Source organism: Ahaetulla prasina, chromosome 12 (assembly GCF_028640845.1).
Source record: "Ahaetulla prasina isolate Xishuangbanna chromosome 12, ASM2864084v1, whole genome shotgun sequence".
NCBI lineage: Eukaryota > Metazoa > Chordata > Lepidosauria > Squamata > Colubridae > Ahaetulla > Ahaetulla prasina.
In genome coordinates this window covers 1,784,502-1,801,875 of record NC_080550.1, presented here as the reverse complement: position 1 = coordinate 1,801,875, position 17,374 = coordinate 1,784,502, and the positions used below count along the sequence as shown (strand labels likewise).

The 17,374-nt window shown below is 44.6% G+C and overlaps 1 protein-coding gene across 5 annotated transcripts in view; it reads left to right on the top strand.

Moving 5' to 3' along the window:
* Positions 1–17,374, top strand: part of BANP (BTG3 associated nuclear protein) — a 107,797-nt gene that overhangs the window by 37,256 nt on the left and 53,167 nt on the right. For all 5 annotated transcript variants that reach the window (XM_058155372.1, XM_058155370.1, XM_058155371.1 and 2 more), the window contains 2 exons: positions 6,009–6,248; positions 16,747–16,914. In XM_058155372.1, the coding sequence (XP_058011355.1) occupies positions 6,009–6,248; positions 16,747–16,914 (408 nt within the window). The remainder of the gene's footprint in view (positions 1–6,008; positions 6,249–16,746; positions 16,915–17,374) is intronic.

The following is a 17,374-nucleotide window of genomic DNA, read 5'->3' as shown; positions in this document are numbered from 1 at the left end:
TTCTGTCACCCTGTTCCCCGAAATAGAAGGATTTCACTTCAGCATGGCATTGTTTCACTTTTCAGAGTGTCACTTTAATTTGGTCATGGATTAGCTGGGAACGGATCCCATTCCGCCCTTTATAAATTGGTTGGAGAGTTTTCCAACAGCTCTTCAAAGGTCACTTTCCAGTATTTTTTCCACAATAAAGTGTTCTTACAATAATGGCAATACCTAGTTGGCTGGGGCCGAACTTGAAACAAGCAGGGTAGGGTCTGGTTAGCATTTGGCTCATCGGAAAATTGTGGGTTGCAGGCTAGACTGGGAAACGTAAAAGAAATGCTTAAAGAAGACAGACACTAATCCTTAAGTGCACTGAATTCTTCCTAGTATTGGGGTCTAATTTGCTTGCAGACAGGGGTGAAATGTAAAATTTGTTACTACCGGTTCTGTGGGCGTGGCTTGGTGGGGGGTAATGTGACTGGGTGGGCGTGGCCAACTTTTTTTTTCTACTTTTAAAAGCATTTTTTCTACAACCCCTTCGGCCGAAGAGATTGTAGAAAAAATGCTTTTAAAAGTCTCTGATGATCCCAGCTGAGTTGCCTGATCGTCAGAGGCTTTTCTTTTCTTTTAAAAGCATTTTTTTTGCCTTTAAAAGAAAAAAAAAGCCTCTGACGATCAGGCAACTCAACTGGGATTGTCAGAAGAGCCTTTTAAAAGCATTTTTTCTACAACCTCTTCAGCCGAAGAGGTTTTAAAAGCCTCTGACGATCCCAGCTAAGCCACGCGATCATCAGAGGCTTTTTTTTTTTACTTTTAAAAGGTTTTTTTTGGCCGAAGAAAAAAATGCTTTTAAAAGTAAACAAACAAACAAACCTCTGATGATCACGTGGCTCAGCTGGGCATGAGGGGGGCTTGCAGGGATTTTTGCTACCGGTTCTCCGAACCACCCGCTGCCATTGCTACCAGATCGGGTGATCTGGTCCTAACCGGGAGCGTTTCACCCCTGCTTGCAGAGCTTTGTAGGGCTGTTTAACTGTGAAGGGCTGTTCAATACGAACACACAGCGTAGACAAGAATGAAGTAGCCCTGTGGAGTGCCACAAGCAATCTTACATATTTTAACATTGAGTCTGGAGATGGGCTAGTAATACATTTCTGGTTTGCAGAATTCTGGATTGTAAATGAAAATCAGATTGTTATAATTCGATAAATCATAATTTGATTGATAGACTAGCCCTAACGATGGCAAGACCGAATGACTGATATGCAGTATCCCTATGCTGGTACCCTCCAAATGAGCGAAACCAGAACTGTCCCCCCAAGTTCTCAGCCAGCCTGTGTTGGCTGTGCTTCTCTGGCGTTCCCAGAGTTTGCGTTGGGTGGGGGGAAGGGGCCCTTTTCTCCAATGACTGGTAATTCCGCCTTCCACTGGGAAGAGATCCAGAGTAAACAAAGAGTGACGTTCCCTGTATTTAGGGTGTATTGGTCTCTCTCTCTTTTTCAAAAGCAGAAAATGCAAGATTAAATTAGGTCATCTGCTCACAACTAAATGCAGCTTTTATTAGATAAGTACAACTTACATCAGGCAAGCATAGCCATTTTCTGTCTGCTTCTCAAAATTGCTGCCTAAAATCTGAAACGGTTTGGAGCAGCTCTTTTGCCATCTCTTTGGCGGTGCTGAAGGTTGCTTTGAAACGGACACTTTTCCCAAGTTTGAAGAAGGGGAACTGAGAACTTTAGGGTTTTAGATTTCTGTAGTAAACTGGCTTTTTGACTTCCTTCCTTCCTTCCTTCCTTCCTTCCTTCCTTCCTTCCTTCCTTCCTTCCTTCCTTCCTTCCTTCCTTCCTTCCTTCCTTCCCACTCATCCTGTGCATCTGTTCTGCCATTCCTCCCTCCCTCCCTTGGTTCCTACATGTTGTGGGAATAATTTTGTATCTCCTTTAGTGGATTTATATGGTGGCCACAGTTCTGGCCACTGTTTCGTGAAACAGTGAAGCTGAATTTGACGCTCTCAAAAAGTTTGGAGGGTTTTTTCCCTCTGACTCTATTTTTACTGACAATAAAGAAGAGTTCTTGTCCCTTGCACAGAACAGCAGGGGGGGAGATTAGGGAACACAACACAAGCAAGGTTTCTCCCGTGCGTACCACACGTTTCCCCAAACGGCTTTCTGTTCCTAGCATCAGGCCAGATGAAAAGCAGTTTTTGAAAGGAAGAAGAATCACAACTGTTTTGAAAGGAAGCAGCTGAAAGGAATTTACATGTTGTTTAAATTGTTTGAAATCAGCATTATTTGATGTGGTTCACAAACAAAGGAAATGTATTTTAACTTCAGCTGGCAGCTCACTGAGCTTAGCGGGTATCAAAGGAAATGTACCAAATGAAGGTATGGAGTCTATACATGTGCCTAGTTTATACACACCCACAGAGACAGACTTACACATTAAGTTTTGTAAATGTTGTACCTTGTGTTGTAAGTGTTGTACCTTGATGAAGGTATCTTTTCTTTTATGTACACTGAGAGCATATGCACCAAGACAAATTCCTTGTGTGTCCAATCACACTTGGCCAATAAAAAATTCTATTCTATTCTATTCTATTAAGGGTTCTGAGCAGGGGGTTTTCTTCTTCTTTTTTATGATTTCCATATCAGCTTGGAGTAGTTGAACCAAAGGAAGATTTGCCGTGGTCAGGGGAAATGGATTTGGTCAAGCCTGGAAGCCTTTGTGGGGTTTCTTAACGATAAATCCTGGCAGCTAATTTTCAGCTGTCCCCAGAGTCTCTTCTTCTGTCCTCACAGAGTCAAGTCAACTGATGGATGTAGGCAAGACACACACACACACACACACACACACACACACACACACACAGAAAAAACCCTCTTGCATAATTGCTCTAGAGAGAAGGGCTTATATTTTTAGCAGTTTATTATTTCTGTGCTGTATGCCTTTGGTGCAGCTATCAGGCTTCGCGGTTTCTGTTCATTGTACAGGTGTTTGATAAACACAACCAGCTGATTCTCTAAATATTGACATAAGCAGGTGTTTCCATCTGTTTAACAGAGTTGATTGATGGCACCTTGGGAGGGTGTTTGTTTTTAGAGTTCTTGTTCCTGCTTCTTGTCTATCAGGTAGGTTCAAAGGATGTTTCTCCCTGTAATGAAGAGAATATAGTGCCGGCAAAGAATCAAGCGGTCATGTTATATGCCGGCAGAAGTCGCAAGCTGGGTGTCGAATCAACAGATGGACCCTGGCCTTGCAGGTTAAAAGAATGTTAAAAGTGATGCGTCCCCAAAGGATTTTCTGTGCAAAAATTGTTTTCTTTGTGCAAAAGAACAGAGGATGCCTGAACCAGATTTCAGATGGAGAGGAAGGTGTGTGCTCTCCCCACGTTCTTGTGTTTGGGAAATATGAATCTTCCAACAGGAGAGAATATTTGTAGCTTGGGGTTGAGCTGGTGCTCTCTGAGCTTGGTGGTTTTCTTGCAGATGTTTCATGACCCAACTAGGGAACATCATCAGGGCACTGATGCTGCAGTCCAACAACCATGCTCAGAGACCATCAAGAACTCCATAAATGTGGACATACTGAATGGGAGGTGTTTAGGTTCTTCTCTCCCTCTACGTGGAGATGTGATGAATGCTTCATTGAAGGCAGGACTGGAGGCAGACTTCTTTCGATGCTTGGATGTACTTTGTGCCTTTGAGGAGCTACTTTCCAAGCTAAGCCCAAGGAAAGTATTAATCTTACCCAAGGAGAGTAGAATTCCTTTCTTTTATCCTTGGGGAAGGGAATTACTGAAGGAATGGTTTGCATGTTGAATACAAGAAAACTGCCTTCTATCATGCTTAGTTCGAGAGAGGCTTTTTTTCAGTTTTGAAAAAAAAAAAGAGTTTGATCCTTTGTTAATTCTTTCCAGATCTCTTGTCAGCCATTAGGAAAGCCCTCATATCACACAGACAGTGTTTCTGACATGGAGAAACTAAATAGTGTGGCAAGTTCACGCTAATATTATTTTGACTCTGTCACTAACAGACCGCTGAGTGTTTCTGGACCAGGCATCAGGAAGGTAGTGACACTGATGGTTCTGCATTGTGGTTACATCTACCCGCTAAACCTAGGCAGGATTTAAACTCTTATAGCTGCTGTGGCCTCAATCCAGAGAGATGACAAGTTGAGCCCCCTTGGGTATCAGCAGATAATTGGGCCATCTCTACTGCTTTGAAGATTCCTTAATTAGGCAGTTAGAAGTAATTAGATTCTGGGTTTGGGTGAGTCAACAATTTTATGGGTCTCTTAGATGCCAGCCGTTCAACAAATTTCCCTTAAACAAACATTACTAAACTTTGGGAATGGAAGTTCCCCATTTTTCAGCTGGCTGGGTGGAGTTGTTTGAGTTTCTCTTGCCCTGGACATAAATTGTTTGTAGTGTTGACATGTTAAAAAAACCATGTACCCATGTAATAAAATGAAAAAAATTAGTGCTCTTCATCACCAGTGATTCATTCCTAGGAGAGGTAAATCAACCCATTTGGTGAATGTGTCAGAAACAATGCAGACTTCCATTCCAGTAGTGTAAATTTTTTTTTTAAAAAAACCCATCCATTTCTATTTGGGAGCTATGGTTCCCATCGAGTGTCTTCTCTTAATGAGCCCTGTGTGTAATTAATCAAATAAATTACCATTCTTCCATACTCACAAATGCTGCACATTCCCAGTTGTTTCTGGTGAATGCTGAGTCAGCTTCTTCCCACAACTGTTGTGGTTCAGTGCTGTGCGCTTGGTGCCTGACACGATATCCCTTCCTTCTCGAGCAGTTTTGAGCAGCCAGCAAGTTCTACGTGTTTTAATTGTGGCTTCAGCGTCCTTTAGAAAGGCCCCTGAATAGCCCGAGAACTAAGCCCACCATTGTCTTGCTCTACAAGGCTCTTGTGGACAATGAGGACAAATTGTGGGTTGCCTTCAAAGGGCTCCTGAGGGTTCGCAGAAGGGAAACAGCCAGCGGTGGTCTGGAGGGGAGCTTAGAAACACCCTCCTGTTGCTGTTGGCCTGCGTCTTTCCCCATCACACCACCGCAGTAGGTGAGACGCCCATCATGCTCCCCCCCCCATTTCTGGCAGCACAAGCCCACAAACTCAACCAAGGGAAAGAAGTGCATTTAACCACAAAGTTCCCTTCTCTTTCTGAGACCACCTTGAGACACCAAAGAGAAACTTTTCTGCTTATAGAGTTTATTATTCGGATCAGATCAGTAAATTGGCTTCACGTCTCTTCTGGGTTTGCCAGATCCTCTGAATTCACGGAGGTGAAAATAAAATGTTTTTATCCCTGTCTCACTTTTCCCCCCCATCAATTGTGATTGAAATGATCTGTTTTTTTCCCCCCTCAATTTTGGATATCACAAGCAACAGTGGCTTTTTAGATGAAGAAATAAAATTCTCCGTGAGAATTCTTGAGGTTGCAGAAAGCAAGGGAAGAGAAAAATGAATATGTGAGTTTGACCCTAATGTGATTCTTGCATGTAGCAGGTGATCATAATTTCCAGCTGGGCTTTCACAGGGCTAGAAGGAGATTCGTTTTCACCTGCAAGAACTGTAGGAAGGGCAATTTGTCTCTAAAAGGAATTTCCTCCTCCTTTTTTATGGTATGCTGGTATCCATTTATATGGGTAGTCCTCGACTTACGACCACAACTGAGCCCAAGATTTCTGCTGTTATGTGAGACATTTGTTAAGTCAGTTTTCCCTATTTCGACCTTTCTTGCCACAGCTCTTAAGTGAATCTGGCTTCCCCACTGACTTTGCTTGTCAGAAGGTCGCATAAGGGGATCGTGTGACCCCCTGGGACTCTACAACCATCATAAATATGAGCCAGTTGCTGAGCATCTGAGATGATATATATATAAAATAGGCTTTTTGTTATTCACCTGCTTAAAATAAGCCCCCTCTAGGCGACCTAGATTTTGACTAAGGGCAATGTTACGATCTCAGTGGGAAGTAAAGCACCCTATTTACGTGTGTTTCTCTTTAGAGGATTATCCTAGCGGGACGTGGCTTGGGGACGAAAACAATCCCGAGATGCGTGTGCGCTGCCCTATCACCCCGGCAGACATGCTCCACATCAGCACCAATTGCCGGACTGCCGAGAAGATGGCGCTGACGTTGCTCGACTACCTTTTCCATCGAGAAATCCAGGCGATCTCTAACCTTTCTGGCCAAGGGAAGCACGGGAAGAAGCAACTCGATCCTCTCATGATTTACGGCATCCGTTGTGAGTACTGGGTCTCCTTGGGCCATCTCTACTGCTTTGAAGATTCCTTAATTAGGCAGTTAGAAGTAATTAGATTCTGGGTTTGCCAGATCCTCTGAATTCACGGAGGTGAAAATAAAATGTTTTTATCCCTGTCTCACTTTTCCCCCCCATCAATTGTGATTGAAATGATCTGTTTTTTTCCCCCCTCAATTTTGGATATCACAAGCAACAGTGGCTTTTTAGATGAAGAAATAAAATTCTCCGTGAGAATTCTTGAGGTTGCAGAAAGCAAGGGAAGAGAAAAATGAATATGTGAGTTTGACCCTAATGTGATTCTTGCATGTAGCAGGTGATCATAATTTCCAGCTGGGCTTTCACAGGGCTAGAAGGAGATTCGTTTTCACCTGCAAGAACTGTAGGAAGGGCAATTTGTCTCTAAAAGGAATTTCCTCCTCCTTTTTTATGGTATGCTGGTATCCATTTATATGGGTAGTCCTCGACTTACGACCACAACTGAGCCCAAGATTTCTGCTGTTATGTGAGACATTTGTTAAGTCAGTTTTCCCCTATTTTACGACCTTTCTTGCCACAGCTCTTAAGTGAATCTGGCTTCCCCACTGACTTTGCTTGTCAGAAGGTCGCATAAGGGGATCGTGTGACCCCCTGGGACTCTACAACCATCATAAATATGAGCCAGTTGCTGAGCATCTGAAAACATATATATATGTTTTCTGAGGTTTTCGCGGGTGTTTGTATGTAGGTCTTTGGTTATTCGGGTTTTCTCCCGCGTAAAATTGGAAGTGTCTTGGCGACGTTTTGACAAAGTCTCATTCGTCATCTTCAGGCTTCAGCGTCCTTTAGAAAGGCCCCTGAATAGCCCGAGAACTAAGCCCACCATTGTCTTGCTCTACAAGGCTCTTGTGGACAATGAGGACTAATTGTGGGTTGTCTTCAAAGGGCTCCTGAGGGTTTGCAGAAGGGAAACAGCCAGCGGTGGTCTGGAGGGGAGCTTAGAAACACCCTCCTGTTGCTGTTGGCCTGCGTCTTTCCCCATCACACCACCGCAGTAGGTGAGAAGCACATCATGCTCCCCCCCCCCCATTTCTGGCAGCACAAGCCCACAAACTCAACCAAGGGAAAGAAGTGCATTTAACCACAAAGTTCCCTTCTCTTTCTGAGACCACCTTGAGACACCAAAGAGAAACTTTTCTGCTTATAGAGTTTATTATTCGGATCAGATCAGTAAATTGGCTTCACGTCTCTTCTGGGTTTGCCAGATCCTCTGAATTCACGGAGGTGAAAATAAAATGTTTTTATCCCTGTCTCACTTTTTCCCCCCATCAATTGTGATTGAAATGATCTGTTTTTTTCCCCCCTCAATTTTGGATGTCACAAGCAACAGTGGCTTTTTAGATGAAGAAATAAAATTCTCCGTGAGAATTCTTGAGGTTGCAGAAAGCAAGGGGAAGAGAAAAATGAATATGTGAGTTTGACCCTAATGTGATTCTTGCATGTAGCAGGCGATCATAATTTCCAGCTGGGCTTTCACAGGGCTAGAAGGAGATTCGTTTTCACCTGCAGGAACTGTAGGAAGGGCAATTTGTCTCTAGAAGGAATTTCCTCCTTCTTTTTTATGGTATGCTGGTATCCATTTATATGGGTAGTCCTCGACTTACGACCACAACTGAGCCCAAGATTTCTACTGTTATGTGAGACATTTGTTAAGTCAGTTTTCCTCTATTTTACGACCTTTCTTGCCACAGCTCTTAAGTGAATCTGGCTTCCCCACTGACTTTGCTTGTCAGAAGGTCGCATAAGGGGATCGTGTGACCCCCTGGGACTCTACAACCATCATAAATATGAGCCAGTTGCTGAGCATCTGAGATGATATATATATATATATATATATATAAAAAAAATAGGCTTTTTGTTATTCACCTGCTTAAAATAAGCCCCCTCTAGGCGACCTAGATTTTGACTAAGGGCAATGTTACAATCTCAGTGGGAAGTAAAGCACCCTATTTACGTGTGTTTCTCTTTAGAGGATTATCCTAGCGGGACGTGGCTTGGGGACGAAAACAATCCCGAGATGCGTGTGCGCTGCCCTATCACCCCGGCAGACATGCTCCACATCAGCACCAATTGCCGGACTGCCGAGAAGATGGCGCTGACGTTGCTCGACTACCTTTTCCATCGAGAAATCCAGGCGATCTCTAACCTTTCTGGCCAAGGGAAGCACGGGAAGAAACAACTCGATCCTCTCATGATTTACGGCATCCGTTGTGAGTACTGGGTCTCCTTGGGCCATAAACACATCTTTCAAACTTGCACAGCAGAGGGCCAAACCTGGGGTTTCTAATGATTTGGGGGATGATTGGCCAATTGCGGTGGCTGATAAGTCTTGTTTTGCTGGTGAGGGGTAGCTACTGTCGTTTGGAACTGCCCTGACATGCTACAGTCTTGAATCCGTCCCACAGGATTCAGCTGGAAAGACATACTTGGCTTGACTGGGTGGAAGATTCAACCTTCGCATTTACACAGCAGCTGCGTTCTAACACAAACGTTTTGTCAGTCTGGGAAAATCACCCAGCAGTTTCCCCTTTGCTGTAATGGAAGGCATCTGAAATTGGCCAATTTCTGGTTTTTGTTCCTCTCGAGATAAATACATAGGAGATGCTTAACTTTTTCCGATGAATGAGAAAGCGAGTCTGGTTTCAGAAGATTTACAGGGGTGGCTGAATTGCTCCTGCGGACCAAGGAAGTGGAGGGATCTGCGTTGGGAAGAAATGCCATTTCTTGAGGAAGCCACGCTCGGCAGTTATTGAGTTAAGTTAGAAAAAGCTGAAAAGTCTCCAATGCTATTCGTCTTTCAGATGAGCTCTCTCTCTCGCTATCCCGTGTCTGATCAGTTTCCTCATTCCATGCTGCTGCATGTTAAAAAGATATAAATAAATTCAGGCTTAGCCCTCATTGTCCAGTGGCAATAAGGCAGCTGGCCCCATGTTGACAGTCGACAGTTGGGATGGAAATCTACTGATCTTAAGAGTAGGTTGAGAAAAACTGGTTTTGAAAGGAAACGGTAAAGATGTGCCAGAGATCCTCCTTGGGCATGTTGGTGTGTGGGTCTACTTACCGAATTTTTTGGAGTATAATCGCACCTTTGGGGAAATCGCACCTTTCCCCCCCCCCAAAAAAAAGTGGGTGAAAATCTGGGTGCGTCTTATACTCTGAATGTAGCCCCACCCAGCTTCTCAAACGGAGGTTTGAGAGGCTGAAAGAAGCTTCAGAAAAGAAGCTCCCAAACAGAGGCTTTTTTTTTCTGAAGTTCTGTTTTGGAGGCTTTCAGAGGCAGAAAAATGTTTTTTCTGAAATGGAGTTTCAGGGGCAGAAAAGGAAAGCAAAAAAAGAGCAAGGCACAGAGCTCACAACCAAGGAACCTTTTGCTAAAATTCACCTTTGGGAACAGCTGATTGGGGGTATTCCAGGAGGCCGATCCACCTGCCTTTTTCATCTTTTTTCTTATTTTCCTCCCCAAAAACTAAGGTGCGTCTTATACTCCGAAAAATACGGTAAATGTGACCCAGAAGAGTTGTGTTCTAGGAGAAAGGAAGAGCAAAGGTCCTGAATAAGTACCGCTCCAAAATATTGTTAACAAAGTTTTGTCTATTCTATTGTGATGCTTGGAATGGCAAACCACATTTCACGATCCAAGATAACGGGTTCAGAGTGGTGCTCTTGCCAGAGGTTATGAATTTATGAAGATTAAGGCTGAAAGGATAGAAAACCAAGTCAGACAGTTGATCTAAACCATACATCTCTGTCTAGAAGCTCCAGTCATGGTTTGGATTAGAAGCCATGTGTTGGGGAAGCCACGGCTTAGACCAATGTCTGAACTGAAGCACTGATGAATCCAGCCACGGAATAATATGTCCCCCACCTACCTTTTCTCCAACAACCTGTGGAAGAGCATTATTTTCACCCTGGATGCCGGGGCAACCTCCCCGCTGCCCCCCCGCCTGCCCCCTCCGGGCAGGATTGCCAAGTTGCCTTTTGGTTAAGTCTCGTCTTTCAACTCGTCAGTGGAAAGATCCTTGCTGATCCTTTTCTCCTTGTGGGGAAAAAAGCCCCAACCAAATCTGTATTTAATAGAAAATATTTTGAAAAGTATATAATATTCTGCAGCCGCACTTGCCAAGTGAGGGGAAATATGCTTATTAAGAATTCTTGATATTGTGCATAAGCTTTCCCACAAGCTATTAATCTTTCGAGGTGTATATTTTCATTCGGTCGCTTCCCATAATGGCAGCGGGCGGCTGATCAGTGAAGGCAGGAATCAGGCAAAGGGGATGCTTAAGGGCTCATTCCATCAGGGCTGCTAAAAGGAAGATTTTTCTGGAGTAGCGAAATCCAATAGGCAGCGGTTAGCTGGGGTTTTTTTGTCCCTGAAAATATAGTTTTACTCTCTCAGAAATAGGTTTCTCAGGCATTTCTGCCTAATCTTTTTTAATATTACTTGAAGCTAGAGTACAGATGGTCCTCGAATTATGATAACAATTGAGCCCAAAATTTCTGTGGTTAAATGAAACATTTATTAAGTGAGTTTGTCCCATTTTACAGCTTTTCTTGCCACAGCTGTTAAGTGAATCACTGCAGCTATTAAATTAGAAACATGGTTGTTAAGTGAATCTGGCTGTCCCCATTGACTTTGCTTGTCAGAAGGTCACAAAAGCGGATCACGGGACCCCAGGACACTGCAGCCGTCATAAATATGAATCACTTGCCAGCGGCTGAATTTTGATCACGGGGAATGCTGCAGCTGTCATAAGTGTGAAAAACGGCCATAAGTCCCCTTTTTCAGTGCCACTGTAACAGTCACTAATTGAACTGTTGTAAGTCAAGGACTACCTCCGCTAATAAGACAAACTTTGTCAATGTAGGTTGAGGTCTATCCAAAGCTCAGCTGAAAGGCTGAGGGGTGAATTCCAATTTCTTGGTATTTCTGGCAAATGCATATATTCCTCCTGCTGATGTATTTTCATTTAACTAAAAGGAAGACACAGGAAAGGGGTCGACTCCAGGACCAACGGTTCCTCCATCTGCCAAGTTCTGTGAATAATGTACCCTTCCCTGACCGAAAAATTTCTAAGGACTTTGAGCAAGGGTACCGCTTCTTATCTGGAGTAAGTGGGACCAGGTCCAGGCTTCGCTTAGAGCCAGATAAAAGTACAGCCAACGAGGGAGGATAGGACATTTCCTGCTGTGCTGCCAGAGAATATAGAATTTCAGCACATTTTCCCCCTGGGGCTTCATGTGGCTTTTCTCCTTGGGCAATTTACCCAAGGATCTCCCGGTGGCAGAGAACTGGTGTCCGGTTATGGTGAACTGGAGGTGGGCTGTGATGCCGGTCACTCTTATGGTGAACTGGAGGTGGGCTGACGCACCACAGGGTGGATGAAAAGCTCCTTCTCTCAAGCAAGTTTTTGTAACCCAGGCCCAAAGAGGTATTATTAAACACAATCAGTTCGAAAACAGACTTTATTAGAACAGCTGAGAATTAAACTCATTCTCAGCGTCGTCCAAACTAATTCAAAACAAATTCTTCATAAAACAATTCTTTAGTCTTATCACCAACCTTGGTCTAATTAGGCAAACTGACAAAGGCTTTTCTTGGCTAAAGTTCAGAAGACACCTATACAAAATAAAGGCAACAAGACGAAACTACCAACGTTGTTTTCTGGCAAAGAGCCCAAATGCTGTTGCTGGTCTTTTAAGCCTTATGGGAGGGGCCAATCATCTCTTGGCCCTATTCGTCCTCTTTGGTTGAACTGCTCTTGCCTTCTGGCAGCTCTTCTCATGCGTACAATAGGAACAGGCTCCTCCTGTTCCTCTGCCTCACTACTGTCAGCCTCTGGAGGCCCCAGAGTCTGCATATCACTCCCCGATGGCCCTGGCCCCACCTCTGCCTCCAACGCAGAACCCTCATCCAGGCCTTCCCCAACCTCCAGGATTGGCCCATGTTCTTCCTCAGCCTCATTGCTATCCAACCCCGTTGCCAGCTCTGCAGGCTGTTGGCGGACCACAACACAAGTTCAGAAACAGAGGCCCAGTCTTCCCCCCATTCCTGCCCATAGTCCAAAGAAATAAATGGTCCATGGTTTGGAGAAAAAGCAACAGAGTAGAGCTTGCTTGTTTCTGTAGGGATGGTTGTAGAAATGGAGGCGTTTGGAGGAGGGCAATGGGAGAGCAAGCAGAGTTAGGGTGGAATTGTTTGGGACCAAAATTGGGCAGAAATGCGGACGAACCTTTCTCAGAAGGGAACAGAAGCAGCCGGACTATTAAAACCCACCTTTAATGTGGTGATGAATCCCTACCAGGATAGAAAATATGGTAGCCTGGCTCTGTCCTCTGTGAACCTGCTATCAGTTTAATTCATCAGTGAGAAGGTCTGTTTCATCTGGAACCCATCAGGGTTTAAAATAGCCCAGACAGAGGGCTGCAGCCTAAAACAAATTATGCAAACCTATCAAAATAGAACAAGGAAAAGAAGCAGATTTCTGTTTCTGGTTAATGCAAGATGAACTTCATCCGAAAGATTGCCATTTGCAGATGTTGGGAAACCATATCTTCTCAGGAGAGCAAAACAGAACCGCAAAAGCTTGGTGGACCAAAGGGCAGAGTGCAGAACTTGTAACACACACACACACACACATATATATATGTATGTATGTATGGTTTTCTTGGCCATGCAATACATACACCATACCTATCCTGTAAGGAAGCACTAGCGGTATTGGTGCCTTGCCTGCTGACTTTAGGATGGGGAAGCAGACCCTCAAGCTCAAGAGTGGGCAGGTATGGCCCCTTTATGACCTGGGGACTTCAACTCCCAGAATTCCTGAACCAGCATGGCTTAAGAATTCCGGGAGTTGAAGTCCACAGATTGTAACTGGGCCACGGTTGTCCACCTTGAGCTTGATGGACTTAATGGGGAACATCTTGGAACTGGGTTGGGCGGCTTCATCTTTGCCAGCAGTCTCTTTCCCTTGATCTGCTCGCTTTCTAGTTTCCCCCTCCTTACAGGTAGTCCTCGACTTACAATAGCTCTTTTAGTGACCGTTCAAAGTGACCGCGGCATTGAAAAAAAATGGCTTAGGGCCGTTTTTCACACTTATGATCTTTGTAGCAACCGTCCACGGTCACGGGATCGAGATTCAGGTGCTTGGCAACTGGTTGACCCTTAGGATCGTTGCTGTGCCCCAAGGTCACGGGATCCCCTTTTGCGAACGTCTGACCAGCGAAGTCAAGGGGGGAGCCAGATTCTCTTAACAACCGTGTTACTGACTTATCAGCTGCAGTGATTCACTTAACAACTGTGGCAAGAAAAGTCGTAAAACGGGACAAAACTCACTGAACGACAGAAATTTTGGGCTCAATTGTGGTCATAAGCCGAGGGCTACCTATGTTAATTTTTGCCTTCTAGGAACTCCACCTGTGGAAGCTTAGGTGTGAGTTGCAGCTGCAGGATTCATCCGGTGGAGTTATTCTATCCAAGGAAGGTCCCCAGGCCTCAAAGAGAGGGATGCTTGCCCACTCCAGCTCCAAATGGGGCTGCAGCATTTATTTTTCCGACGGCTGAGATTGTGGCACCTGAAAAGCCAGAATTCTTTCAAAGAATTCTCTTAACCTGGCCTCTCAGGTTTTATGGTTTGCTCAGCTCACCTACTGCTTAGGGTCCTGCTGTGTGAACTGCTTGGAATCCCTCGGTGCGTTTCTCGTATTGAACGCTAAAATTCGGGGATGTAAATTCTAAAGACGCAACTGTATTTTCTGGGTAGTCTGCCTTGTGTTTTATTTTTGTATTGGCTCCAAAATATTTATTCCCCTCCAGCGGAGAATTAACTAATAAAGGCTATCGATGCGTGGGCTGAACATCGCCAGGCTCGTATTGCTAATATTAAGCATGAGCCGGAGTCGAGTGTTAAATCTGAAAACTGTTGAGCTTCTTCATAACGGCCCTGCCTGATGAGTTCTAATGAGAAATTTCAGCTAAGCTAACGAAGCTGCCGGCTTGCCATTTCAAAGCCATAACACTCGCAGACCATGAAAGACTTGGATTTTATCACTGCTCCAAAGCAGTCCTCGCATTAACCAGCTCTCTTCTTTTAATGAAATGCTTTTTCAGCATCCTTTCCCAACCTCGAGACAATCTCCAACTTGGTCCCATAAATCAGCGATACGGGTTACATTAAATGAGAAAAAGAACATTGCAAATTAAGTCTGGATACTCCCGCCTGCAAATGTCGAAAGCGCCTCATTTAATACATGCAAAATAACCATTTCATTTCCAGTGGCCTTGCAAGCTTCAAGGCTGCTTGGGATCTTGTGGAACCATCCATTTCTAACGCTGGTGGTTTAATTCTTCTAGTGGTTTCTCTCCAATTTTCTGGGCGTATTTTCAAAGGTCCCCAATTTTATTCATTGTACAGTAGTGAACATTCCATCGTAGTTTTAAGAATATCCCAGACTCAGAATTACAGAGGGAATAATGATTTTTCCAGTTGTTGAATTGTACTGTGGAGACACCAAGCACAATTGTTGGAACAGTTTTTTTCGCTGTCGGTGCTGAAAAGAAAATTATAGTTTGCACTAGGTGCTAAACTGCCAAGATGCTTGGCGCTGCAGACTGGTTTGAAAAACAGCACTTGGTTTCACACGCATTTTCGTATAGCACAACTCCAACAATCGACCTCTGTTCTGATGCCTTAGACTAAGTATAGTAACAAGATTTGCACCGCCTTCACACCACATTTGAAAGCCACACGCAAGGCTTGTCCCTTGATGTCTGAATCACCAAGAGATTTTATTTGGTCACTAAGCCAATGGAAATCTGTGGGCCCCTGTCAATTTGAAATCAGGGACTAACAGACGCTCCGAACAAAGCATAGAGCAGCTGAGAGTTGCTAAGGAGTGAAAAACAGCGGAAACTGGCTAGAACCCTAGAAGTGATGCATTATGTTTGTTCATTGCCGAATGTTACCCCCAAAGGAGGAAACCCATATTGCTGCAATATCATCTCTGCAAACACTTTCTCTTCCCTACTGGAATTGCTACACTTTGCCTTTGGTTTCAAAAAGCTCTCCATTAATCTGTTCAGTCTTGCCATGTGCAGAAAACCAATGTGGCCCATTTTAAGGACAAGGAGAGTTGGGTGACTTCTGCAGGTAAGAGCCCTGTTGAAACCAGAGAGTGTTGTGGTCCGCCAGCAGCCTGCGGAGCTGGCAATGGAGTTGGACAGCGATGAGGCTGAGGAAGAGCGTGGGCCAGTCCTGGAGGCTGGGGAAGGTCCGGATGAGGGCTCTGCATCGGAGGCAGAGGAGGGGCCAGGGCCATCGGGGAGTGAGGTGCGGACTCCGGAGCCTCCAGAGACTGACAGTAGTGAGGCAGAGGAACAGGAGGAACCTGTTCCTAGTGCACTCATGAGAAGAGCCGCCAGAAGGCAAGAGCAGCTCAAGCAAAGAGGACCACTTAGGAGTAGGGCCAAGAGATGATTGGCCCCTCCCATAAGGCTTAAAAGACCAGCAACGGCGTTTGGGCTCTTTACCGGAAAACAACCTTGATAGTTTTGTCTTGTTGCATTGGTATCGGTGTCTTCTGAACTTTTGCCAAGAAAGGCCTTTGGCAGTTTGCCTAATTGGACCCAGGTTGGTGAGGACTGAGGAATTGTGTTGGGAGGAATTTGCTTTAATTTAGTTGAACTGTGCTGAGAATGAAGTTCTTCTCAGCTGTTCGAATAAAGTTTGTTTGTTTTTACACTGACTTAGTTTCCTACTACCTACTTGGGCCTGGGTCACAACAGAGAGTTTTGCTTGTGGGGGTAAACAGCTCTGAGTTGCCCTGCAATAGTTAAGCATTGTCCAGCTCCTCGCCCCACACTCCAGCTTTCCTCTTTGCTTACTGTCACAATCTGATACGCCTGAAATCCAAAAAGCAGGTTCCAGGGATGAATGCTTGGTGCCTTCCTTGGGGATCACCTTGGCAGGATCTCTATAACTTTAAAATGCCAAAGCTTCCCAATTAGTTCTTCCAAGTGTGTTGCCGGTTACACAAAATGCTGTTCTGCTAAATTGGATAGAATATGGTTTCCTGCTTGAGCTGGGGGCTGGACTAGAAGACCTCCGGAGTCCCTGCGTCAGTCGATTAATAAGATTGCAAGACGTAGTGCGCCATTCCTAGAAAGGCAAAAGGGTCTGAAGCGGATAACACACCATCTCTTCTATAACACTTAGTTTTCAGTCATTTGCCTTTAAAGAAGATTCTCTAACAACCACAGCCAGGAGTTCAATCCTGACTAGCTCAAGGGGGACCCATCCTTCCACCCTTCCGAGCTCGGTAAAAGGAGGGCCCAGTTGGTTGGGGGGCAAGAGGCTGACTCTGTAAACCGCTTAGAGAGGGCTGTAAAAGCACTGTGAAGCGGTATATAAGTCTACGTGCTATTGCTATTTTCTTTGCCTTGCAGGTCACCTTTTTTATAAATTCGGCATCACAGAGTCTGACTGGTACCGGATTAAGCAGAGTATAGACTCGAAATGCCGGACAGCCTGGCGGCGGAAACAGCGAGGCCAAAGTTTGGCTGTAAAAAGCTTTTCGCGACGGACGCCCTCTTCTTCCTCGTATAGTGGCTCAGGTAATATTCCCCCTCCCCCTTTCCCATCCAAATGAAGCCAGCTTTGTGGCCTTCTTGTTTTGGGGCATATTTTTAAAGGGTTGTTTTTCTTTTCTCTGTATTGGAGGCAAGGAGCGAGCCAAATGGCGTTCCCTGGAAACTTCTGTAACCTGATAGTGGCCACTTACCCAAACAGTAGTAATTCACACTGCTCTTAAACCAGCACTCTATGTGCTTGGGAGTTTTCTTCTCAAACCTCTTGGGTATCGTTCTTTCTGAACTGGAGTGAATTAATTCAAACAATTTAAACAGTTGTACTGATCGATACCTGCGATTTTCACTTTTTTAATAGCAGAGAAATCAATCCTCCCCTGCCCTTCTTTTCTTCCTAATTTGGTTTCTCGCTGGGGTGTATTTTAAAGACGGCCTGAAGCTGGAGAATCTCATATTTGTCAATACTTGGAACCAGGATAGAGTTCAA